The following is a 27,410-nucleotide window of genomic DNA, read 5'->3' on the forward strand; positions in this document are numbered from 1 at the left end:
TTATGGTGAAATGTGTTTCCCCTTCACTGATATAAAATACATAAATATATTTTCAGAATCTTCTCTTCATTCCTATCGTGTTGCATTTGGTTGGGGTGATTCTGCTTTCGACTGCCATTTCTTTTAAACACAAAGGCGAATTGTGCATAAGCGAATTCGGTTCGTATTATATAACATATCGTTCCCCTATTTATAAATCGTGTATGATCGAATTTGTGTAGTGTAAACACGTGTTATACAAGGACTGACCGTATATGATATCAAAATTATTTTTTGCACCCAGTTCCTTGGCCATTGCATTATAATAACCTATCAGATTGGTTACACAAGACCACTCCTTAACAAATCTATGCTGGGACTGCAATATAATTGCATGCCTGTCCAGAGTCTTGACTTATTTCTTGAACCAGTGACTCCATTATTTTCCATGGAACAGATGTACCATGGAAAATAACCCCCATTATAAGACCTTCTGATTTACTGGGCCTCTCTATTTCTCTGTATAGTTGTTTGGTATACTCATCCCAGTCAAATGCGAAGTACTGCATATGAGTAGCAATAAATATAACACATTCCTATTCTCACTTTTGTTTTCCCAGATATCATACCAAACTGCCTCAACATTGCACTGGTCACCCATGTTAGCTAGATGTGCTGCCTTAGATTTAATATGCTTCTTAACTAAGAGCATAACCTCTCCACTCTCTTATCCTGTCCTATCTGTCCTTCCTGTATACATTTTATTCTCCATATTCAAATTCAGCATTGCTTAGCTCTGACGACTTAATTAGTATTTAACGACTTAATTAGTATTTAAAATTAATCAAATTTATTTATAATCCTCCTAGCATTAGTGTACATGCAAGTAAACATGCACATAACCACAGGGGCTAACATCTGGTGAGTATGGGCTTGGCACACCCAAGGTCCTGAGCTGGATATCATCATTCTTCTCATTCTTGGTGATTCCCTTCTACTTCTGACTCTCACTCTCACTCTCTCTCTCTCTCTCGGGGTAATTTAGAAATTTTTTTTTGGCTGGTGCAGCATAAGCCTAAGCCTTCCTTGCTACCGCATAGATGCTAATAATAATAATGTTCTTACTCTTAGTTGCTCTAACACAGCCCATGTATTTACCTGTTCCATGATGACCCACATCAGGGCTTGAAATCCCTGACACCTTGCATTCCAGGCTGTTGCATGTTCTAATAGAAGCAGTGCAAGAATCACTTTCACCTCTTTAGCAGTTTTCCGACCCACTTATGATAGCATCAGTGAATATTCTAGCACCCCTTCAATTTAAATATATCCCATCCCTGGAAAAACAATCCCTTCTGTTAACAAGCACAGACCATGCAAAGAAAAACTCTAACCAATGAGCCTTGCACATTCTCTCCAGGGCCAAATTTATCGATAAGGCTCTCAACATGTACTCCCTCCTATCCCGTCTGGGTAGAATTGCAGGCACTTTCAAATTCAATCCTAAGTTGGAACTTTTTCTTTTGCCCTGTACTTGTTCAGTAAGTCCTCAGATCTCCTACCCTTAATATCATTAGTGCAAATGCATACAATGATATCACCTTTTGTGGCTTTAAAAGATGATATAAGCTCCAAAACATCAACTATATTTTCTCCTGGCAGAGATACCCTGGTTCTATTCCACCTATCCTTACACAACATACTTCCCATTTCCCTGATAACAGAGTCACTGCAATAACTACCTCCTGTGGGACCAGCGCATCCTTCCTTGAGAATTGCTGCTGTGTTTCCTGATACAGAAGTGTGAGCTCTGGCAATGAATTGGGCAGCTGAGAGCGTGATCCCCCCTACCCTATTTTAATTCCTTTGAGGGCATTCACCTTTCTCTTCAAATTTTCATAAAAGCCCATCATAACACTAAGTTGGCACCTTATTTCTTCACACTGCATTGAACACAAAAACACCCTTGACTGGATCATGTCCTGTTCCAGAAAGTCCACAAACATTGCAAAAGTTGCACATTTAGTTAGGCCGTGATAGTATTTGCCAGATAGTGCAAGGAAGCCACAGGCTTTTGTTGCACTGGCAAAAAAAAAACCTCGACCAAGTAGAAAAGAAAACACAAATTATATGCTTTCCTCCTCACACAGGTAAGTATCCAGTTACTTTTAATTTATTCAAACAGACAGCCTCAACTACCTGTGAGGACAACTCCAGCAATCAATGGCTTGCTGGCTAAAAGAAGATTTCCTAGAATCTAATCTAAACCTCTAGATCTATAATTTAAATTTATGACCCCTAGTTCTGCAATTGTTTAGAACATAGTATACAGTGATAGTTGTAAAGTGGCTCTTTCCCCAACTGTGCATAAAGCAATGTAATGAAGACAAAACTCTGTAATGGCCAGATTTATGTAGGTTAGTGAGTGTGCAGTATTAGTGTGGGGTTGTGTTGGTTACATTGTTCATCCAATCTCTTAGCTTAGGGGCCTGCTTTTTCACACATAACCTCTAGTTTACTGTCTAGCGCCACGAGGAGGTGGGTCGGGCAGTAGGGAGTATGAAAGCACTGGCAGGGAAACCCTGTAGTAGCCAAAGCCACAGATAGGGAGAGCCCCGTAAAAAAAAAAAAAAAAGAAAAAGAAAGTAAAGTTGAAGGTGATAGTGGGAAGACAGGAAGTGTGTGTGTGGTGGTGGTGGGGCAAAGTGGAAGAGAGAAAGAGGGAGGCAGTAGTAAAGGCAGATGCCTAGTTGAGGGGGGGAAAGAACAGAAGGGGGGTCCCCTAGGGTAGATGCCCATCTGGCCCTGGGGGTGAGACTTTACAGGTGGCAGTAGGGTTACCCCCCCCAGGAGAAGCGGGTAGGAATGAAGGATCATAGGGAAAGAGTCCCTATGTTGGAGCGCCTGTGTTGGTGCTCTATCCCACCCTGGCCAATGTGCAAGCCCTACTGGCCAGTGTCAGCATCCAACACCACACCGGCTAACTAGCAAGGGCATGATGTCTGGATAGGCAAGGAGCCACTATGGCCATCTACCCATCATCTATCCAGGGGAAGAAAGGGAGAAGGAAGGCAATGTTAACCACTCATAATCCTCATTCAATCTCTGCTCTCATTCTGGTTTTATAATTTTTCTTACATTTTATAATGCTATTGTTCTTTTTTGATTACATTTTCTGTTAGGTTATAAACTTTTTTTTCCTCACACATCCATCTTCTTTCTTACACTAGGGGGAGATGTAATGGTGTATAGTGTACTTGCCATACTAAATATCTAATATTTAAAATTAAATGGCTAAAGACTAAGGGTTAGTAAATACTTATATTAATCAATATGTGGTTTGCCCCCTTCCATATCTTACAGACATACTCTCATTTATTCTGCTGGCATTTGTCTCATTTACTCAGTTTTTTCTTACTGCGCTGCTTGCCCTGGGCACTTCAACTTACTAATACTTTTCAGTTAAACTGCATATCTTAACGGCCAGGGGAGGGGGGTGTGCAAGGTGTGTGTTGTTGTTGTTGTTAGTATATAGTTGAGATTGTGTCAATATTTCTTATAATTATATTGTTAACTATGTATTCTTGCAGCCAATTTCATTCATTCCTAAACTCACTCACTCTCTCTTGCTGGGTCACTCTCTCTCTGTGTCACAAAGAGTAATATTCATTCCCTTTTACCACAATTCCTATTTCACTCAATCTTTCAGTGCTCATGTCATTCACTCAGTCTTTCACACTCTTTCATTCTTTCCTTTTAATCATTCATTCTTCTTCTTCTTTCATTCTACATTGCATCCCCTTGCTTCTAGCTTACTAATATTTTTCAGCTAAGCTGCTTCCCTGGCTTCATGTACATCTCCCCCCCACATGTTTATTTGTTTGGAGCAGGGCCCCCAAGGTCCTCTCCACCAGTGGCAGGGCAAACTTGGGGGTGCCCTAGTCAATCCGGGTTAGTCAAATTTGGGTATCTGTCAGGACTTGATACTGCTAACCTGTCATCATCTGGGCATGGTGAGAGACATGGGCACTTTGGCTATGAATTGTTGTTTTGCTTTGGGGATTGTAAGGCCCATCTCTGAATGTTTCTATACATTTCAAATACTTTTTTGTGTGAAGCTTATGAAAACTTTATAATTATTTTATTCTATTATAAATATGTGTTCTTGTCCCCTGGGTAGGGGTCCAATTTCTGCTATTAGTTAGGTTCTCGGTATATCGTAAATTATACATTCATACAGAATGTGTGCCCAGATTTCACTTTTGCCACAGGTACAGTTTGGGTCATCAGTCAGCCCTAAGGAGGTTAATTTTGCTTTTAGGGAGCTGTGACCTGTCAATACAAATGTTGTGAAAAGTTCAGGGGTGGACTACTTTGGTGGCTTTGGGCTAACTATTGCCACTTCTGGCAGAAACCTTTTGGTAACCAGAACTCTGGTTTCCTGCTCCCAATTTGTTTGCCATAGCTCATGGAGCTTTGTGGCTATTCTCTTTCTTTCAGCCTTGATGGTGTTGGCTGTGTCAAGGGCTATCCCCAAACATTCTGTGGGTATATCCTTCTTAAGTCTATAGTACAAGCCTCTTTTGGCTATTTCCAAGTAAAGTGGGAGAGCACCAGCCAGCACCTGCAGTGTCGCTGTACTCACAGTGCAACATGCTCTGGTGATAGTGAGAAGTATTGTTCTCTGTATTGTCCTTAATTTATTCCTGTTTCTGACTATGGCTGTACGGGGGGTAAACCATGCACCGACTCCATAAGTGATGAGAGGCAAGAACACTGCTCAGTACATGATTGTTGGGTCTTTCTTTTGAGCTCCCAGTCAGCCCGACTGATCATGTGAATCATGCCTGCGTAGTTCTCACTTTATTTTACAAGTACAGTAAAACCTCGATTTAACAGGCTAATAGGGGAGAAGGGGGGTGTTTGTTAATGCCAAAAGTCCATTAAATCAGATGTAACATGGGGGGGGGGGCATCATTTTTTATGTTTCTTAATGTAAAAAAAAAAAAAAAAAAAAAACTTTACTACAATATACAGTACTGTACAATATAAAATTATGTTGCAATTTGGCCTTTGATTTATGGATATCAGAAACAGTGTGCTTTTTTTAAGCCACAAATTTCACAAACATGTGCCACTGAGACACCTTGTTCTAATTTCTCAATTAGCTCTAATTTCTCTGCCACATTTAAATTCACACGCTTTCTTTTAACTCCTCTATCACTTGATGCCATTTTAAATTGTAAGGATTGCAAAAGTTATTTAATAAATAAAGTCACAATTCAGAAACCACAGAAACACTGTATACAACCCAACCCCATGATAGCTTGAGGCAGACTAAGACCGAAACAAAGTGAGTCAGTAGACCTGCAGTTGTGTCCCAAGTCACGTTCAGCTTGCAAGTCACTGCCTGCTCTTATCTGTTATCTGGGAAAACAGCTATTTGAACCCATTTTCAGAAAGAATAAAAAAACAATTTCCTGAATTTGATTATAAAAATAAAAGTAGGTAATTATCAAAACAATAATGGAAATAGGTAATTATTATTGATTTTTAATTAATAATAACACTGAAGTTTTGTATAACCTAAAATAAAATAATATGGTCGAGATTAATATGTACATTACTGTATTATTATTTGTCCGGTCCGTGAAATCTGTTATATCAGGGTCTGTTAAATTGAGGGTTTACTGTATGTCAAATGAGAATAAAAAGTTAATTTTGGGTCAAAATCAACTCCTAGGTATTTTAGTTTTGATACCATTTTTATGGTTTTTCCATTATAATTTGAAGGGTCTCCTTAAGTGTTCTTTCAAAGTGCGGATTTAGTTTTTTAGGTGATATCCTAAGCATGTGCATTAGTGCCAACTCATGCAGTTACACGAGGGCAGCATTTGATCTTTACTCTACAACTATCTTGTGTTTCCTTTTACAAGGAAAATTGTCCACAAAACCTAAGCTTTCCACTGGGCCCAGATACAAGCACAGAAATTCATCCAGAACATTGGCCTAAGGATAAATCTTTGCGGGCAACCTTTGTTCACAGGGTGCGTAAATTCCTGGTAACTTGTATGAGCTAAGACACTTCTGTTTTTGAGGTAGCTGTTGATTCCCTGATAGATGTTTTGTGGCAGATGCTACGCCACCAGAGGGAATCAAATGTCCCAGCAAAGTCTAATGAAATTGCCAACATATATTTGTCCTCTGTGCTTTGTATTCACTAAACACACATTTGTTGACATTGGCTTCTGCCTTACAGATGCTACAGTGCATATAGGGGAACACTTTAGGCCGCCTTAATTACAAACAACACACGTTTTGCTTTGTACTGTTGTTAATAGGTAATGCGTGGCATCCTCCATGGAGTTTCCCTGCTTAAAGCCATACTGATTACTTGATTGATCCTGCTTCAGTGTAGTATGCCGATATTCTATTTTAGATCAATCATTCATACACTTCCCCCATTACTGGGTGGACAGCTGTAGGTCTATATGATTTTGGATCTGAGGTTTCTCAGGATTCTTTAGTATGACTCTGAGCACAGCTGTTTTCCAAATTTTAGGGAATTTTTCTGCAGTCATGCAGTGATTATGCAGGTGCAATTTCAGCAATTTTTTTTAATTATTTCCACTTCTAGGAGGTCAAATCTGGACATTTATTGTTTTTGGTTTTAATTAAATTTTAATTTTTAATTGTTGCTTGTAATAATTCTATTGTAAATAGAGGCTCTATGTTAGCATTTCCATGGTGTGTATTCTCATTGATTATGTCATTCTGAATAGGGGAATAATCCCCAGCTCAGTTTGGATAATAACAGGCTCTGCCCAGCATAGGGTTGGGTTCTGTTTGATTTAACTGTGATTTCTATCACATCTCCTCTTGGCAGCTTGTTGGTGGCAATTCTGTAAATGACTCCCCATGTTTAGAAACTGTGTTAGAACAGCATTTTTAGAATTGTTTAGAACAGTGAGAATTCCATCTTCATTCATTTTACTAATCCCTCAAAGCCTTATAAACTTCAATCAGGACATCTCTGAGGTGACTGGTTGCCAAGCTCTGTAGCCCACATAATTGGAGTCTTTCCTCACGTGGTCATCCTTCTGATGGTCTTACCATTCGAGTTGCCCATCTTTGGACCCTTTCAAGAAGCTCAGTGTCTTTTTTCAGATGAGAGCTCCATAATTAAACACAGTAGTCCAAATGTGGTCTTGTAATTGCCTTATATAGTGGAATTATGACCTCCCTATCTATACAGAATAGCATTCAATAAATCATCGATATGACATCAGGGGCTTTTCTGGCTGCCTGTTTACACAGTTCAGAAAATTTCATATCTGCCTGTATCCCAGATCCCATTCATCCTCCACTTTTTACTTTTTTAATTCAACTCCACTAAGTGTATAATTTATTTGTGGGTTGCTATTCCCCAAGTGCAAGGCCTTGCATTTAGCTGCATTAAAACATAGCTGCCACTTTTCTGACCATCTCTGAAGTCTGTTCAAGTCATCTTGAAGGATCACTTCTTGGGACTGATCATTAACAACTCTGCCAATCTTTACATTATCTACAAATTTTGACATAATGCCTTCTATCCCTTCATTGATGTCATTTATGAAAATGAGAAACAACAGTGGTCCAAGAACCTATCCTTGAGGGACTCCACTCCTGACATTACACCAATCTGAAGAATATTCATTAATCATAGCTCTCTGGCTTCTTTGCCCTGCAGCCACCCATCAATCCATCTTAGAATCTTACCAGTAATCCCAACCTATTCAAGCTTATACAGCAACCTCTCATTAAGGGACCAAATCAAATGCTTTGCTAAAATCCAAATAAATTATATCAAAATTATTTCCTAATTCCAGACCTCATCAGTAACTGTGTCAAAATAGCCTACTAAGTTAGTTAACATGTTGAATGCCAACTACGAGTTAATTCGTATTTGGCGATCTGGCCCAGGATGGTGACTACGAGTTAACTCGGACTGGTATGACTTGCCTTTCAGGTGCAGCTACGAGTATATTTGTAACAAATATATGCAGCTGATGGACAGTTGGCTTCTGGGATAAGAATGAAAAATCAGAAAACAGAATTTATTCACACAAAAAAAAATATTTTCTTCACGCAAAGAGCTAGCTTCTCTTAGTGCACTGGACAATAATAGCATGTTTTGCGGCGATTTTTATTCTCGTACATGCTTGACACGGCTTAGTCGGGAGTGGTTTTTTTTTTCAGTTGGTGGTAAAGCCAACTGAAATTCTAAATAATGAATTTTACATTCAGACCTAATCTTCTTGGAACGTTTAGAATTTTTTCTCCAATCAATGATTCAACGTAACTTTTCCGTCAAGTTATGGGTTTCACCAAAAAATGTCTGAAATTCAGAGAAACGAGTAACTTGACGGAAAAGGATGTATGCATTATGCATATATATTTCTATAATATATAATGCACTTTTCTTTGGACATCTGATGGTTTTTCTTAGCGCTGAATAATACGACAGTATTTGACCCGATCGATCTATGAACGAAAACCATACGACACGTCAAAAGGGTTTTCAAATTCCGAGTAACTCACGTTAGCATAGAGCTCAAGCGCTTCTTCAGTCAGTGGTCTCTTCTTATCCATGTTTTAGGATTTATTTATTTTTTTTTTTACAAAAAAAAAAAAAAAAACCACGTAACAAAGTATTAAATACAACGTACATGACAAGTCTGTGTCACTGCAGAAGATTTACAGAGAATTCTGCAAGTTACAACAAGTCAAATTAACTCGTAGTTGGCTGCCATGAAGAATTTTCTATTACATACACCAACCACAAGATAATTCCCGATGCTTTTTTGGGCAACAATAAGCCTTTTTTATGAGTTTTTGTGATGAATATATATTATAATTTGGGTTTTTAATAATTTAACATGCATAACTCAAATTGTGTCGGAGACCAGTTTACGCAAATAAGCCTTGGCAGTCAATGTGTTAAGCACGATTTACCCTTGACAAAGCCATGTCGTGTGTCATTCAGAATGCCATTTCTATCTAAATGTCTCTGGATTGCACTCTCAATCATTGCCTCTAAGATTTTTCCTTCCACTGAAGTCAGACTAATCAGTCTGTAGTTACCAACTTCACTCCTACAACTGCTTTTATGTATTGGTGAAAAAAGCACTTCTCCAATCCAAAGAATCTCTCCTGAGTTGAAATATACTGCACATAATTAACCTAAATGGTTCAATACACTCCCTTGTGCTCTCCCTCAAAAGTACAAGGTATATGCCATCAACTCTGGGAGCCTTACTTTCCTTTATGTTCAAAATGTTTTTCTAATAAACATTCATCTGCAATTACGACATCACTAATTTCATATGGCTCAGTCTCACTCGCATAGCCTCTTCTCAGCATGATGGGTCTTCATCAGTAAAGACAGATGCAAAATACCTACTCAACTCATCCACATCAGCTGGGTTGTCTAAGGCTTTCCCATACCCAGAACACAAGGGTCCAATCTGATTCGCTTTTTTCTTCTTTGTATTCACATTATTGAACAATTCCTTGTCCCCATTCTTTGCTCTCTTAGCCAATGCCTTCTCATGCGCAGCCTCTCTTGCTTTCTCATCTTGGCCTCTCTGAATTATATCTGTTGTAGGCTTCAGTACTTTTCATCGCTCTGTAACTAACTGTCCCATTATATCTTTTCTGTTCTATTTCATCAGCCAGCTCCACAGTCATTCTCCTCTTGCAATATTCTCTTAAAGGTATGTATGCATTCATGGCTTGTGATTTTTTCTTTATAAGAATTCCATAATTCAAATGTATTCACCACTGAGTTCTCCCCCAAGCCACAGCACCCCCACTACTTTGTGTCCATTGCTTTAATGATTTCCATTTAAATACAATTTAATTGATTAGCAATAAAAATTAATCAATTTAACTGAATAACTGACAATACTACACTAAGCTAATAGATTCCTGAATGCAGTGATACACATTACACTATCAAGTTTACATCATACCTTATGCTATTAAGCTCAAGATATACATTATGCTATACAATTATGCTCACAGTTTTAAATTAGTTATACCTTTACTTAAATTAGTTATATTCTAACTAATAAAAAATATATGCCAAACTATGTGATTAGAAACTTGGTGGTACTTATCACAATTAAACTCTGACTCCACTACTAGTTACACATCAGCAAATTTTCTTGCACCTCTTCCATTTAAGTGTATCTCACACCAGTAAAAACAATCTCTCCTGTCAACAAGCACAAACCACCACTAAAAAATTTTACTCCATTAATTCTCGCTTTAAGATGGTTGGCAAATGACTATATAGTGGATGTAGGTCAGTGATATTTTATGCATCTCAGTGTTAATACATGACTGATGATATTTCATCAGTCATGTATCAAATTAATTATATTAATTAATTGTGTGTTAAACTGTATTCTCTCTGTTGTATAATTTCTAAGTGTAAAATTGTATTTTTCATTTTCTTTTTACTATTATTTTAATGGCAAACTCCTTGAAAAATGGGTTCAAATTTGAAGTAATACATCATTAGTATTAGTAATACTACTTACTAATATAATATATGGAAGGAAGAGGACTTTTTTTTTCATCAGCCTAAACAAAATAAAGTAAAATAAAAAATAATATAGCAGAATCCGCATCGCATAAGCCAGCGATGCTCAATCTTTATTTCATGGAGGATCCCTAAAATAAATTTTCATATACTGAGGAACCCTACTTAAATATACATTCATTACATTTAATTACCTATGATGATTCAAAATAATTACCTTCTAGGCTACTAAATTCAGAAGAACTGCCTGTTTCATGCTGTTTTCCTTCATTCCTTTTTAAAGATGTTCTGTCAGTACTACTCAAGAGGAAAGCAAAGCCCTTAAACAGATTCTTATCCTTACAAGTCGAACCTTTATACAAAAAAAAGCAGTTTTTCAGTGTTCATCTTGATAATTAGCACTTTTACAAAAATTAAATTTTCTTTTTTTAAAAGCTTGACTTTATAATTTCATTTAGATGTACAGGCCACATAAATTAATTAAAAGGTTGAATTAAAATTCATAATTAAAATTAGTGCACAGCGCTCAATTAATAACACTGCATTACATATTTTCAAATTTTCAGCTGATGAGAATGTATATAACAAGTAGAGTACATAAAAACACAGTGTATATGTTCCCTTGATCATTTTTTCTCACAAGAGGAAGCAGTGTATTTTTTGAAAACACTGCTTCCTCTTTTGAGAAAAGCCAAAATGTCAGTTTTTTTCTTAAAAAATATTATATGAGGGGCAGTCAATAAGTATTTACCCAATCCTAGGAATATCCAAGTTACGGATTTGATATTATCTCTTTACATCATATTAGATAGGTGGCCATATTGCTCTGGGGATATGTGGTGGTCATTCTCTGACCTTCCACATCTTCCATATTTGGTGGTTTGAGCCCAGTCTAATCTTCTTGATTAGATCGGGCTCGAACCTCAGTCTAATCAAGAAGTGTGTGCTACGCACTGCTGATCCAGCCCAACTGGCTATGGAGGCGCCAGGAGTATGTATATATACACTACTAAGTTTAATAAGTTAATATATATATGTATTTCTTTTTCTAGATCCATTAGTTACTGAACTAGAGTAATGAATATGGCCACAGGTGGTATGTTGAAGTCCAATCCATTATAAAATTTCTTCACTGCGAGGCCAACAAGCAAAATCAAAACAAAACAGAACAGAAACCTCATAGGAATGTTAAGAGAGGCTATCAACAGACATGGAAATTGATGGGAAGATAAAAGCTGTATATAGGGAAGCTCATTATATGAGACTATGAAAAATTAGAAAATACAGTTTAGGTGTTGCCAAAGCAGTGTGCACGATGAGCCAAGAAAAGCAAGACCTACCTCAGCTGCAGACCCTGCCAAAGCAAAAGGCTCAAGCTAATGGAAGTGCTGTGGCTCAGAGCAGAACTGAGGGGGGCAGTTGTCCTCTGATTCACAGCCTTATAAAATGCACTGTTTGCTTGATGTTTGCAGAGCAATCGGGTACGGGACATGATACTGCCAAGGGGGATGTCTTTGTGTGTGCGAGATGCAAGAAGTGTATCGATATCAGGCAACAACTCGGCGTTCTTGTGGGCCTATATGAGAGCATGAAGGACAGGGTGGATGCCCACGAAGAAACTAAATTGAGGGGCCCATCAAGCTCTCAGCTGCCCACATCAACACCAGAGCTTGCACTTGGGCATCGCGTGACACAGAGACAACCCCCAAGGCAGAATGCGCTGGTCCAGAAGGAACTAGTAGTTGTTGGTGACTCTATTGTCAGGGAAACGGGGAACATGCTTTGTAAAAAAGATAGGTGGAACAGGACCAGGGTATGTCTGCCAGGGGCAAAGGTTGATGACGTTGTAGAGCGAATATCATCTTTTAAGGGCACAAAAGGTGATATAGTTGTACACGTTGGCACTAATAATATTAAGAGTAGGAGACCGGCAGAATTACTTAACAAGTACAGGTCACTGTTGAACAAAAGCCGAGAATTAGGGTTGAATTTGAAAGTGTCTGCAATTCTGCCCAGACACGATAGGAGGGAGTATATGATAAGAGCCTTGTCGATCAATTCGGCCCTGGAAAGATTGTGCAAGGCTCAAGGGGTAGAATTTTTTTCAGCCTGGACTGTACTTGTTAACAGGAGAGATTGCTTCTACAGGGATGGGATACACTTAAATAGAAAGGGTGCAAGAATATTTGCTGATGCTATCGAGGCAGTGTTAGGTGGGTCGGAAAACTGCTAGCTTGGGGGGAGACAAAGACCAATAGATTGACAGTAGCCACTGGCAGAGGTGAAAGAGATTCTTGCACTGCTTCTATTAGAATGAGCAGAAGCCTGAAAAACAAGATGCATGGTATTTCAGAGACTGCTGGGAGCCATTGCGGTACAAGTAAACACATGGGTTGTGTTAGGGTAGCTAAGAATAGAAACAGGTGCAGGCATACTTGCGTGTACACCAATGCTAGGAGTTTAGTAAATAAATTTGATGAATTTGAGGTATTGCTCAAAACATCAAAGGCAGATATTGTTGGGATATCAGAGACGTGGTGTCACACAGATATAAGGGATGCAGAACTGCAATTTGGGGAGTACAACGTCTACAGAAAGGATAGACAGGATAGGAAGGAGGGAGGGGTTATGCTATTAGTTAAGAAACACATAAAAACCAAGGAAGTGAAGCCAGTGGACATCGCCGGACAGTGCAGTGTTGAGTCAGTTAGGTGTGACATAAGCATTGGGAGATCAAAATTGAGAGTAGGAGTGTGCTATAGGCCTAATGACTCTGATGAGCATAATAAGGAACTGTACAGGGAAATAGAGTGGGCCAGTAAATCAGAGAGTCTTATAATGGGAGATTTTAATTTCCCAGATATTGACTGGAATTTGGGGGCTGGTTACTCACACACTAGCAGGGCTTTTGAGGATTTATTGGATGATTGTTTTCTACATCAGCATGTTCGGGAGGCAACTAGAGGGAGTAATACTCTTGATTTGATTATCAGCAGTGATTCTTCATGCATTAAGAATCTGCAGATAAATGAACCACTAGGTGACAGTGATCACAGTGTGCTGAAGTGGGATTTACTCAAAGAGGTAACTACCATTAGGGGTAAAGGGAAGGGTTACTGCTTCCGTAAAGGTGACTACGATGGACTGAGACAGTATTTAAATTCTATACAGTGGGACCAACTAATGATGTTACCAACAGCAAATTCAAAATGGGAAGCATTCAAAGAACTTATCTTGGAAGCTACTAGGCTTTACATACCAACTAAGAAATATTGTTCAAGGTTTAGGCCAAAATGGATGTCAGATGAACTAATGAGGCATATGGTGGAGAAGAAAAATGCATGGGATACTTACAAATTAACACATGACACAGAAGCCTATGATAGATACAAGTTGATATGCAACCAAGTTACAAAGGAGGTTAGGCAGGCGAAGGCAGATTACGAGAAATCCTTGGCAAGGGATGCAAAGAAAAACAGCAAAGAGTTCTTTACTTATGTAAACTCTAGAAGGAAGGGGATGAATCAGATTGGTCCACTTGATATTGATGGGTCAACTGTTGATGATCCTGCTCAGGTAGCTAACAAACTAAATGAATATTTTGCATCGACATTCGCACATGAGGAGTTATTCAGCAAGGGGAATGCCAGAGGTGTATTCAACTCTAGCAGTAAGCTACAGAATCTTGAAATAACTGGGAGTAAAGTGGAGGAGAAACTGTTGAAGATAAACACAAGGAAGGCACCCGGGGTGGATGGGATCTATCCAGTTATATTAAAGGAGGCAGCAAAGGAAGTAAGTAAACCCTTAGCCATAATTATGAGAGCTTCCTTGGACTCAGGGGAGGTACCCATAGACTGGAAATGTGCAAATGTGACCCCAATTCACAAAGGAGGATCATCAAAGGCTGACACAAGTAATTATAGACCTGTGAGCTTAACTTCTGTTCCAGGAAAATTAATGGAGGCACTGGTTAAAGAAGCACTGCAGGATCATTTAGACAAGACTTCAGTTATAGCTCAGACACAGCATGGTTTTGTTAAGGGGAAGTCTTGCCTGACCAACTTGATTGGATACTATGATGCAGTCACAAAAGAACTGGATGCAGGGAATAACTTTGATATTAAATACTTGGATCTTAGAAAGGCTTTTGATACTGTTGCACATGGAAGACTGCTACACAAATTGGAGCAATGTGACATTGGAGGCAAATTGCTGCTATGGATAAAGGGGTGGTTGTGGGGGAAAAGACAGAGAGTGGTAATCAATGGACACTGCTCATCGTGGACTAATGTTATTAGTGGAGTCCCTCAGGGCTCAGTGTTGGGTCCATTATTGTTTTCTGTATTTATAAATGATATTGATGATGGTATATCAAGCTTAATGTCCAAGTTTGCAGATGATACAAAGGTTGGCAGGGTTGTCAAGGACACTACTGACACTACGCTGCTGCAACAGGATCTGGAAAGGTTGAGCAGATGGGCTGAGAGGTGGCAAATGAAGTTTAACATTGACAAATGTAAAGTACTACACATGGGAAACAGCAACCCCAGAGCAACGTATCAACTCTGTGGTACTACACTGACAGTGGTAGAGAATGAAAGGGACTTGGGGGTGGTTGTGCAGGCAGATGAAGTTCTCTGAGCAGTGCAGACGGGCTGCAAGAGTAGCTCATGGAGTATTGTCAATGATATACAGGAATTTTTCCAGCAGGGATAAGGAGGTGATTATTCCATTGTATAAGGCAATGGTCAGGCCACACCTAGAGTACTGTATACAGGTGTGGAGGCCCCATTTCAAGAAGGATGTAGAGCTGCTGGAACGAGTACAGAGAAGGGCAACAAGATTAGTGAATGGAACAGAGGGGTGCTCTTACAAAGAAAGGCTTAAGGTTTGCAAATTACAGTGTCTGGAGACTAGGCACCAGCGAGGTGATCTGATAGAGGTGTATAAAGCCTTGAATGGTTTAAGCATGCTCAATGCTGATGGGATTCTTCCTCTAGCTCAGAAAAATCACCTGAGAGGGCATAAATTCAAATTGAGGAAAGACAGATGTAGGACAGATGTGCAGAAATTTGCCTTTCGCCAGCGGGTGGTTGGTTGGTGGAACAGACTTCCATCCCTTGTGGTGGAGGTTGATACCCTAAATAAGTTTAAGGCTCAGCTGGACAGGTATTTTGAACGAACAAAGGGGTGAAGTGGAAGTGGTTTTTTTTTTGGCTGATGCTGCATAAGCTTGCTTTCTTGCATCAAATGCCTCTACTAATGCTAATGCTAATTGTGACTAAAGTGGAATAGATAGTCCTTGAAGACAAACATGACTATAAATTTTATAGCAAATGAGGTGAACATTAGCCAGGTGAACATTATTGCAATCATTAATATTAATAATTTAGTTTTATTTTTCCTTTGAAGTTTCAATCCATCTAGTTGGTTTTCTAATTCAGCCTATAATTTCTTATAATTCAATGTATCACTTAGGTTTTTTCGTCTTCTTCCTCTGTCATCCACCTTTAATACTTCTCTTTCTTCCTCTCCTTTCCCTACTAATTTGGCACCTTGTGCTCTTTACATTTCCGTCTGTCAGCTCTTCCTCTTGCTTAATTATTATAACCTTGCGTATATACTTTTGTATCCTTTATTGCTGATTCATGCACTTAGGTACATTTGCCTTATAGCCTTTATACTATAACTAAATACTTATACCCCCCACTATTTCATGGTGTTATTTTAAACTTCAAAATCTAAACTTTATATACAGAGTCATCAAAAAAAGGTGTCTGTGACTTCCCTTTTAATTATCTTTGGAAATATTTGATCGATTACAGTGATCATAGCAGCAAACTGTATGGTAACTCACTAAGTTTTATTTAAAACATCAACAATGACCTTGGCTGTGTCATGAGTGTGCGCAGAATGACTCCTACATGCACTGTCTCAGTCAGTGGGAGGCATATAAATTATCAGGTGACACAGAAGCCTATGGCATCTGTGTCACCTGACACATCTAAAATAGTCTATAATCAAGTCACAAAGGACATTAGGCAGATTACGAGAAATCTTTGGCTAAGGATGCAAAGAAAAACAGCAAAGAGTTCTTTATTTATGTAAAATCTAGAAGGAAAGGGATGAATCAGATTGGACCGCCTAACATAGAATAAGCATTTTGCATTTACATTCACACGAAGAGTTATTCGAGGAGGGAAATGCCAGAAGTTTATCAAACTCTAACAGGAGCTAAGTGATTTTTGATTTTGTAATAACTGAGAGCAAAGTGGAGTAGAAACTGTTAAAGTTAAACATAAGGAAGGCACCTGTGGTGGATGGGATCTATCCAGTTATACTGAAGGAGGGAGCAAAGGAAGTAAGCAAACCCTTAGCCATAATGATGAGAGCATCCTTGGACTTGGGGGGGAGGTCCCCCATGGACTGGAGGTGTGCAAATGTATCACCAATTCACAAAGGGGGTTATAATACAAAGGTTGGCAGGGTTGTTAACAACAGTAAAGACAGTATGCTACTCCAACTGGATCTAGATAAGTTGGGCAAATGGGCTGAGAAGTGGCAAGTGAAGTTTAACATTGACAAATGCAAAGTACTGCATATGGGTAGCAATAACCCAAGAGAAACATACCAACTATGTGGTACTATTCAAGGAAGTGGAAAGTGAAAAAGACCTGGGGTGAACTGTGCAGTCAGATACGAAGTTTGCTGAGCAGTTCAGACGGGCTGCCAGGGCAGGTCATGGAGTCTTGTCAATGATATATATAGGAATTTTGCTAGCAGGGGCAGGGAGGTGATTATCCTGTTGTACAAGGTAACGGTCGGGCCACACCTTGAGTACTGTGCACAGGTCTGGAGGCCTCATTTTAGGAAAGATGTAGAGTTGTTAGGACCAGTACAAAGAAGGGCAACAAGGTTGGTGAGGGGAACAAATGGGTGCTCTTACCAAGATAGTCTTAAATTCTGCAAATTGTAGTGCCCAGAGAGTAGGCACATGCGAGGTGATCTGATTGAGGTGTAAAAGGCCTTGAAAGGGTTTAGCATACTAAATGCTGATGGGATTCTTCCTCCTGCTCAGATTAAGAACCTGGGGAGGGGGCACAGATTCAAATTGAGGAAAGATACTTGTTGAACAGATGTGCGGAAATTTGCCTTTAGCCAGCGGGTAATTGATTGGTGGAACAGACCTCCATCTCTTGTGGAAGTTGATAGCCTAAACAAATTTAAGGCTGAGCCTGGACAGGCATTTGGAATGAATGGAGGAGCAAAATGGGAGGTTTTTTTTTGGGCTGATGCTGCGTAAGCTTGCTTTCTTGCATCGTATGCCTCTGCTAATGCTAACTCTTATCAGCGTCCATACATTTAGCATCCATACAGATTACCTACCAAAAGGCTATAACATGATTGGTGAATACTACAGAAATCCTCTGGGAAAGTTGGAGGCTATCAAGTTGAAGAGACTCTGGAAACTAACCAAAGGGGTTTACCTCCTAGCTGACAATGCTTCTGCTCACAAGGCTGCTCTTACAGTGGAATTTGTAATCTGCAGTACCCACTTTATTCTCCCAACCTCTCACCTTCAGACTTATTCCTCTTCCTTAAAATGAAGAAACCATTACAGTGCCCAGTTTTCAGACTGATGAGGAGGCAATTAAAAATTGGAAGCATGGCTTTTTACTCAAAGTAAAGTGTTCTGTTCAAGAGGCTTGAAAGAACTTATCCACAGATGGGAAAAAAAAAATGTGCAGCACTAAAAGGTAGCTAGATTGGGAAAGATGAAATTACCAGCCAAATTTCAAATCCATAACTCATATATTTCTAGATGAGAATAAATAGATATTGACTGCCCTTGTATTTTTTGTTACTTCTGCATTGTTTATTGAATCCATAATGTTCAGTTCTATTTGCACATAGCAATTATAAATGGCAGCTATGAGTTCGTGGCCGACCGGGCTAGCCAGGTTGGTAAAGTGCCTGCCTGGCAACCCAAAGGTCGCTGGTTAGAATCCCGCCTTGGGCTTGGATCAAAGTACTGTAAAAACCTTGGGCGGTACATTATGGCCACAGAAGCCGATGCGCCAACAACTACAGGGGAAAAAAAAAAAAAAGAGTTCGAAATACAAGTATAGGACTTGATCATAATTTTAATTATGGAAGAAAAAGTGTCTATAGTAATCTTCAAAAATGTAACAAATGTGCTAAGAGTATGTACATGTGAGAAGAAACACTGTTGGCTAGGAGGTGGACACCTTTGAATAGCTTCCTGTGCCTCTCTGTCTTCAACTTGATTCCCTCTCTTAATCTCAGGAGATTCCTATACTACTTCCTGGTTATGCTGTTGCATTCTGAGAATAACCTGTATGGAAGATACCTTTAGAATTGCGGAATACCGACAAGGCCTTGTTGGCAGATAAATAAACCTTGGCATTTTTGGAGGTTCGTGAAGATGAATATTTCCATTGTTTGCTCATTTGTTTTGTATATAGGTCACAGTAATGTACCCAGCATTCATCCATCAGTCAATACTCTCTCCCTCTCTCCCTCTCTCTCTCTCTCTCTCCTTGGACTCAGGGGAGGTTCCCACGGACTGGAGATGTGCAAATGTGTCCCCAATTCACAAAGGTGGATCGAAGGGTGACACGAGTAATTACAGACCAGTTAGTTTAACTTCTGTTCCGGGTAAAATAATGGAGTCGCTGGTTAAAGATGCATTGCAGGATCATCTAGACAAGACTGCAGCAATAATTCAAACACAGCATGGGTTTGTTAAGGGAGAGTCTTGTCTGACAAATTTGATTGGTTATTATGATGTGGTCACAAAGGAACTGGATGCAAAAAATAATTTTGATATCATATACTTGGATTTCAGGAAAGCTTTTGACACTGTTGCGCATGGAAGACTACTGTACAAATTGGAGCAGAATGGTATTAAGGGTAAGTTGCTACAATGGATAAAAGGATGATTAAGTGGGAGAAGACAGAGGGTGGTAATCAATGGGTGCTGCTCTTCGTGGACTAATGTTATTAGTGGAGTCCCACAGGGTTCGGTGTTGGGTCCACTGTTGTTTTGTGTATTTATCAATGATATTGATGAAGGTATATCAGGCTTAATGTCGAAGTTTGCAGATGACACAAAGGTTGGCAGGGTTGTTAATGACAGTAATGGCAGTGTGCTACTGCAACAGGATCTAGATAATTTGGGCAGATGGGCTAAGAAGTGGCAACTGAAGTTCAACCTTGACAAATGCAAAGTACTGCATATGGGTAGAAGTAACCCCAGAGAAACGTACCAACTGTGTGGTACTACACTTGGTGGTAGAAAATGAAAAAGACCTGGGAGTAATTGTGCAGTCAGATATGAAGTTTTCTGAGCAGTGCAGACAGGCTGCTAGGGCGGGTCATGGGGTTTTGTCAATGATATATAGGAATTTTGCTAGCAGGGAAAAGGAGGTGATTGTCCCTCTGTATAAGGCAATGGTCAGGCCATGCCTTGAGTACTGCGTACAGGTCTGGAGGCCTCATTTTAGGAAGGATGTAGATTTGCTTGAGCGTGTACAGAGAAGAGCAACACGATTGGTGAGGGGAATGAAGGGATTCTCTTACCAAGAGAGGCTTAAGTTCTGCAAATTGCAGTGGCTGGAGACTAGGCATCTGCGCGGTGATTTGATTGAGGTCTATAAGGCCTTGAATGGGTTGAGCACGCTGAATTCGGATGGGATCCTTCCACTTGTTCAGATTACCAACCTACGGGGACATAAGTTCAAATTAAGAAAGGACAGATGTAGAATAGATGTGCGGAAATTTGCCTTTAGCCAGCGGGTGGTTAATTGCTGGAACAAACTTCCGTCTGTCGTTGTAGAAGTTGATAGGTTAAATAAATTTAAGGAGGAACTGGACAGGCATTTGGAGGGAATGGTGTGATTTTTTTTTTTTTTTTGGCTGATGCTGCATAAGCTCCTACACTTGCTTTCTTGCATCATGTGTCACTACTACTACTACTACTACTCTCTCTACAAAGGCTAACAATTGTTTGGAACATCCTTTCCTGTGGAGATTTCGAGGAGATGTCAATAATATCAGAACCCACTGGGTGACCATCTTAGAAGTGAAGGAAACCATGCACTATGGTGCAGACTCGTGGCTAATGTTAACTTCATCTGCTATAAAATTTAGTCATGCATCTACCTTCAACTAGCCATTCCAGTTTAGCCTCAATGACAGGGTTTGTGGATGAGATGGGTCTTTGTTCTCTTAGTTCATTGTGCACACTGCTTTGCCCATACTTGAACTGTCTTTTACAATTTTTCACAGTCTCATATGATGGGAAATCCTTCCTGTATGCGGCTTTCATCTCCTCATGGATTTGTTTTGTTTCTTTGCCTTGCATATGAAATAAAGAAATTTTATAATGGATCAGATCTCCAGCGTACCACCTCCTGCTGTATTCAAGTTAATTAACTAATGGAGCTAGAAAAACAAATATATATATACATTAATTTATGAGACTTAGTAGTGCGTGTTCATACGCACGCACACAAACAAAATATTAAATCCCTAACTTAAATATTTCTAAATAAATACTTATCGACTATCCCTCATATCAATATCACATCTGTGTGTGTTTATTTTGTCCATGCAAACAACACTGCAGCTCACATTTGACACAATTTCTAACCTCCGTGTTAGTCACTATCTTTTTATAGTGAGAACATGAATGAGAATTTGACTACACTCCTTTTCTTAGAATTTTATTTGTTAGCTATCTGAACAGTCAGTTATTTATTTATTTTAATAACATTTTTCATATCATAACCCAGTATAACAGATGTTGCAGTGTAGTTCGGTAATAATGATACTCAAGTCAACATTGGTATCCATCAGAGTTTATATGTAAACTATTATGAAATTGGAGTCTAAGCAGTCATTACAAAATAACTCCATAGGAGATATTTTATAATGACTCCGTTCAGCTATTTTTGAATAATAGGTCTTCAGGAGCCAATTACGAATTCAATATGAAGTACCTGCTGAGGACCAAGATATCGACGAGGAATATTACAACTTTTTGAAAGTGATAAAGCCCAAGAAACCTATAGGGAAACAGAAATCCAAAGAAGAAAAAATTAGTCAAGAAACACTTGTCATGATGAACCAAAGACGACAAATGAAGAGCAAGAAAAACACTGACAGGGAGAAAATTGAGTATACTGAGTTATGCAAAGCCATTAGAAAGAGACTCAGAGAGGACATAAGAAGATTTAACACAAGAAAAGTAGAACAAGCATTAAGGGAAAACAAAGGATTTAAATCAGCAGCCATGAGCAGTAATACAGAAAGACAAATGATACTGAAACTGAAGAATAGCGATGGTGTACTTATAAACAGCAGAGAAGGCATAATTCAAATAGCAGAAGACTACTATAGAGAATTATACAAGGAACGAGGGAATGATACCAGCAGTGGGGAAGATAGATTGCAAAGTAGCAACATATACGACATACCCGATATTCTTCCTGATGAGGTAGAACATGCATTGAAGAAAATGAAGAATCGGAAAGCCCCGAGGGGAAGATGAATTTACTGTAGAGTTGTTAAAATTGGGAGGAAGAGACATAACACAAAAACTGGCAAGGCTCTTCACAAAGTGCATTAGAAAAGGTGCGATGCCTAAGCAGTGGAATAATGCAATCATAGTTTTGCTGCATAAGAAAGGAGATAAATCAGAAATTGGAAATTATAGAACAATTAACTTGTTATCCCATATCTACAAGTTGTTCACAAGGGTCATTACTAACAGATTAGAAAGAATACTTGATGAGAATCAACCGAAAGAGCAAGCTGGCTTTAGGACAGGATTCTCAACTATGGATCACCTTCACGTAATATCACAGCTAATGGAGAAAGCAAATGAATATAAAACACCATTATGCCTGGCATTTGTGGATTATGAAAAGGCATTTGACTCCATACAGCATAAGGCAATGTTTCGGGCACTGGAAAGACAAGGCATAGCTACTCCATATATTATGATTTTGAAGAAAATATATGAGAGTGCTACATCCTTTATTAGACTAGACAAAGACAGTAGCAAATTTAAAATCGAGAAAGGAGTTCGACAAGGAGACACAATATCTCCGAAGCTGTTTACTGCTGCCCTTGAGGAAGCTTTCAGAAGATTAGACTGGTCGCAGAAAGGAGTCAATGTGAACGGAGAGTACCTAAACCATTTACGATTTGCAGATGACATTGTGGTCATAAGCCACGATCCCAAAGAATTAGAGGAAAATCTTAATCAGTTATGCACAGTTAGTAAGGATTTTGGACTAAAGATGAATATGGCTAAAACAAAAGTAATGATGAACAAGTATGCCACGGAAAGGGAAATAATGATTGAAGGAGCAGTAATTGAAAAGGTGGAGTCATATACTTATCTGGGACAAGTTATTAGCTGTAATAATGATAAATGGCTGGAAGTCAAGAGAAGAATAAATTTTGGATGGATAGCATTCAGGAAATATAGTCACATACTGAAGAGCAATATCCCAGTTTGTCTGAAACGTAAAATAATGAATCAATGTATACTCCCCACCATGACTTATGGAAGTGAAACTTGGGCACTCACCAAAAGAATGGAAGAGAAGCTAAGAACTACACAGCGAAGAATGGAACGAATTATATTGGGAATCAGACTGTTAGATAAGAAGAGAAACACGTGGATTAGGCAGCAAACTCAAATAAAGGACATTCTTATCAAAACTAAAGAACTAAAATGGTCTTGGGCAGGACACATAGCTCGAAGACATGATGACAGATGGACTAAGAAAATAACAGAATGGTACCCAAGAGGAGCTAGAAGAAAACCTGGAAGACAAAGGCGGAGATGGATAGATGAAATTCATGAGTTTTTGAGTAGTAAATGGATGGCCAGTGCTCAAAACAGAAGGAACTGGAAAGTTGCTGGAGAGGCCTTCATCCTGCAGTGGATTGAAAATGGCTGATGATGATGATGAAGTACCACTGCATTTCTAAACTAGCATCTCTAATTCTGTTATTTTCATCTAAAACAGTTGAATACATAAAACTTGTCAGCAACAGTTCAGTTAAGCAAACTAACTTATTTTTTTCCTTTTATTTCTTCTTCCATGCTCTGGAACAACCTTTCTTCATACATGTATCCTGAAAATTTACAACCAATAAATTCAAGTCCAATTTTTACTTATTTTCTTTTTAAACCTTCAATCTATCCACACTGTATATTACAGTAAGCTTTCATTTTTAGATAACCATTAACAAATATACAGGGTGTTTCAATTAAAACACACCAAGGTCTATATCTCTTATTTTTAGCTTAGGCTATTTGTCAACTAAACCTTTTTTGTCACATTTGGGGTGAAAGTTTTGAATTTGATCTTTTTAAATCTGATTAACTATTACTGTATAAATTTTACAATTTCTATTTAAATTTTGCCCAATCAACTACTTTTTTCTCAATGGGAAATTTGTTCCCTGTCCTTGGTTTAGTCTAAAAACATCATTGGTATACTTCTGAAATACATGTAAACAGATTTTTCATTTGAAGTAAAAAACAAATGAACAAAACAGTTAGTAACGAATGGGCCTGGAGTACTGGGGTCCATAGTTTAATACACACTTAAGTTAGTTATAAACCAGTTATACAAATGTATTAACAAAAAATCAGTAGCTTTCGGGACGCATGTCCCTTTGTCAACTGACAAATTAAATACAAATTTAAATACAATACAACGAGCTAAGTGAGGCACGTTAATCATGCGTCATTGTTGTTGCGCAGACGTGTGCTGCTTTCTACGCCACTGATCATCCAGCAATAAAACGGTTGTCTCCAGGATGGGATGTAGACGTATGCCTTTCTGGCGATTTAATGCCTTTGGATTGCTTACTATGTTGAGTGACTCTAGCCATAGGTGGTGGCGAGAGTGCCGTGAGTGGTCTACTATTTCAAAGTCGCGTTTGGGGTCAAGATCGTGATTGGTGGCCCAGAAATGTTCCGCGACCGCGGACTGGTCAGTTTCGGCAAGCCGGATTGCTCTGTTGTGTTCTGTGAGGCGATCCTGGAGACGCCTTGATGTTTCTCCTATGTAGCAACTGTTACAGTCTCTACAGGTGATGCGATATACCACATTGCTGTGTAAGACAGTGACAGGGGTCTTCACGCTGGAGACAAGTGAACGTAGGGTTACCCTGCAGGAACCTATGTTCACTTGTCTCCAGCATGAAGACCCCTGTCACACCTGTCTTACACAGCAATGTGGTATATCGCATCACCTGTAGAGACTGTAACAGTTGCTACATAGGAGAAACATCAAGGCGTCTCCAGGATCGCCTCACAGAACACAACAGAGCAATCCGGCTTGCCGAAACTGACTAGTCCGCGGTCGCGGAACATTTCTGGGCCACCAACCACGATCTTGACCCCAAACGCGACTTTGAAATAGAAGACCACTCACAGCACTCTCGCCACCACCTATGGCTAGAGTCACTCAACATAGTAAGCAATCCAAAGGCATTAAATCGCCAGAAAGGCATACGTCTACATCCCATCCTGGAGACAACCGTTTTATTGCTGGATGATCAGTGGCATAGAAAGCAGCACACATCGCCGCAACAACAATGACACATGATTAACGTGCCTCACTCAGCTCTTTGTATTGTATTTAAATTTGTATTTAATTTGTCAGTTGACAAAGGGACACGCATCCCGAAAGCTACTGATTTTTTGTTAATATATTTGTATAACTGGTTTATAACTAACTTAAGTGTATATTAAACAAAACAGTTGTATGTGATGGTCACCTCTGATAGGTGCACTCACCTGTGTCGAACAGCTAGCTGTATGGGGGCAGTTATGTTGCATCTCCTCTTACAAATAATAAAAAAGAAATATTCAAAAGAATTATTTTCAAAAAATAAATTCTGGGATGGAAAGCAACAATTTTTTGAAGTAGAAGTTTAAGGCAAAAACAAATCCGCAATAAGAAATTCATTGTCAGGAATTAAAAAAAAAAAAAAAAAGGGGGGGGAAAAGGGGGGGGGGAAGATAAATAAAACAGAAATGGATATTTTGGTTAAGCATCAAAATATCCATGTGCTTTGTTCATTTGTTATCAAAAATCAATTATCAGTAATGTTCAAAAGCTGTACTTTGCCCATTTGTTATCAAAATTCACTTATCGGCAAGGTTCAAAAACACTGTATAGCTGCTGTTAGTTTTTCTAAAAATGAAAGGTAACATGGTAACCAATAATGAGAGATTCAAATACAGTGTAACCTCAGTATAACTTGCCTCTTCATACCATGGTTTTTCGGATACACCGTGGGTATGACATCTTTTGCAAAACAAATTTTGTTTTGCAAAACAAAACTGTAGTGTGTTCAAAGAACTAGCAATTTCATATTAGAAACTGGAAAAAGTGAATACTATAGATGCTCGTATCTATTGTACTTCCTACTACCGTATTTCCAAGAGGGGAAATTAACTAAAAAGTGGCTGTATATTTGCTTCAATATATTCAGTATTTCAGAATAATTTTTGTAAACAACAGGACTAATCAGAGACTAAGTACTATAGGCACTCAGTTTCTCCCTCAGTTGGAGCTGCAATAAAAGAGTATGTTAGTGGAATGCTAATTACAAACAGCTAACTTTGGGGGGAAATATGGCTACCATTCATCAAGGGCATTACATTACTTACAAAATAAATTTCTCTAAACAACAGCAAGTGACATCCTTTCTTCGACTATAAGTTACACTTAGGTTAGCAAAAACTGCTGAGGGATAAACTAGACAAAAATATACATGAACTGACAAGTGATTTATTAAGAAATCATGTAACTTCACTTTGGCGCTAGGATAGGCTGGGCAGTTTAGTTTTGATTTAGTTTTCTCAAAACACAGTAAATCCTATGGCATCAGAAATAAATACTAAGAAAAATTAGTAAATAAATAAGATTGGAGTAATGGCCAGCAAAAAAAAAAAAAATTACAGGGCTGAAGAAAAGTTAAAGATTATTGAAGGAGTTAAGAGTAGCACAACAAATGCAGCATATTTCGCAAGTGCAAAATTAGAGAAGGAGCGATCTACATTTGGATGAAAAAGGAATAAAAATTGCATTCATTTGAAGATTCCATACACTATGAAATAGGCCTCAAAAGAAAGAAAACTAGACTCTATGAAAACAGTGATGCGGACTAACTTATACAATTGATTCTATAGAAGCATACTGAAGGAGTACCAATAAATGGGGTAATTCTGAAAGCACAGGCACTTGACTTGTCTTGAGCAGAAGTAACATTTCTGAAATTAGCATTAGCAGAGGCACGATGCAAAAAAAGTAAGCATATATAGCATCAGCCAATAAAAAAAAAAAAAACCACACCCTTCTGATTTCACCCATCCATTCTCTCTAAATGTCTGTTTAGTTCTGCCTTGAATCTATTTAAGCTATCAACTTCTACAATGAAAGATGGAAGTTTGTTCCACCAACCAACTACCCGCTGGCTAAAGGAAAATTTCTGCACATCTATCCTACATCTGTTTTTCCTCAATTTGAATTTATGCCCTCTCAGGTGATTATTCTGAGCAAGAGGAGGAATCCCATCAGCATTGAGCATGCTCAAACCATTCAACGCTTTATACACCTCTATCAGATAACCCTGCAGGTGCCTAGTCTCCAGACACTGTAATCTGCAAAATTAAGCCTTTCTTCGTAAGAGAAAGACTTTGTTCCACTCACTAATCTTGTTGCCTTTCTCCGCATTCGTTCCAACAGCTCTACATCCTTTTCAAAATGAGGCCTCCAGA

General features: G+C 38.8%; 1 protein-coding gene across 1 annotated transcript in view; it reads right to left on the minus strand.

Annotated features, from left to right (window-relative positions):
• LOC150091573 (TP53-binding protein 1-like) overlaps window positions 1–27,410 on the minus strand; it is a 257,313-nt gene that overhangs the window by 73,859 nt on the left and 156,044 nt on the right. Inside the window, exon 9 of the mRNA XM_090368987.1 lies at window positions 10,785–10,919. Within this exon, the coding sequence (XP_090225113.1) occupies window positions 10,785–10,919 (135 nt within the window). The remainder of the gene's footprint in view (window positions 1–10,784; window positions 10,920–27,410) is intronic.

This window comes from Mastigoproctus giganteus, chromosome 1 (assembly GCF_048544385.1).
Source record: "Mastigoproctus giganteus isolate SK-2022 chromosome 1, ASM4854438v1, whole genome shotgun sequence".
NCBI classification, from domain to species: Eukaryota; Metazoa; Arthropoda; class Arachnida; order Uropygi; family Thelyphonidae; genus Mastigoproctus; species Mastigoproctus giganteus.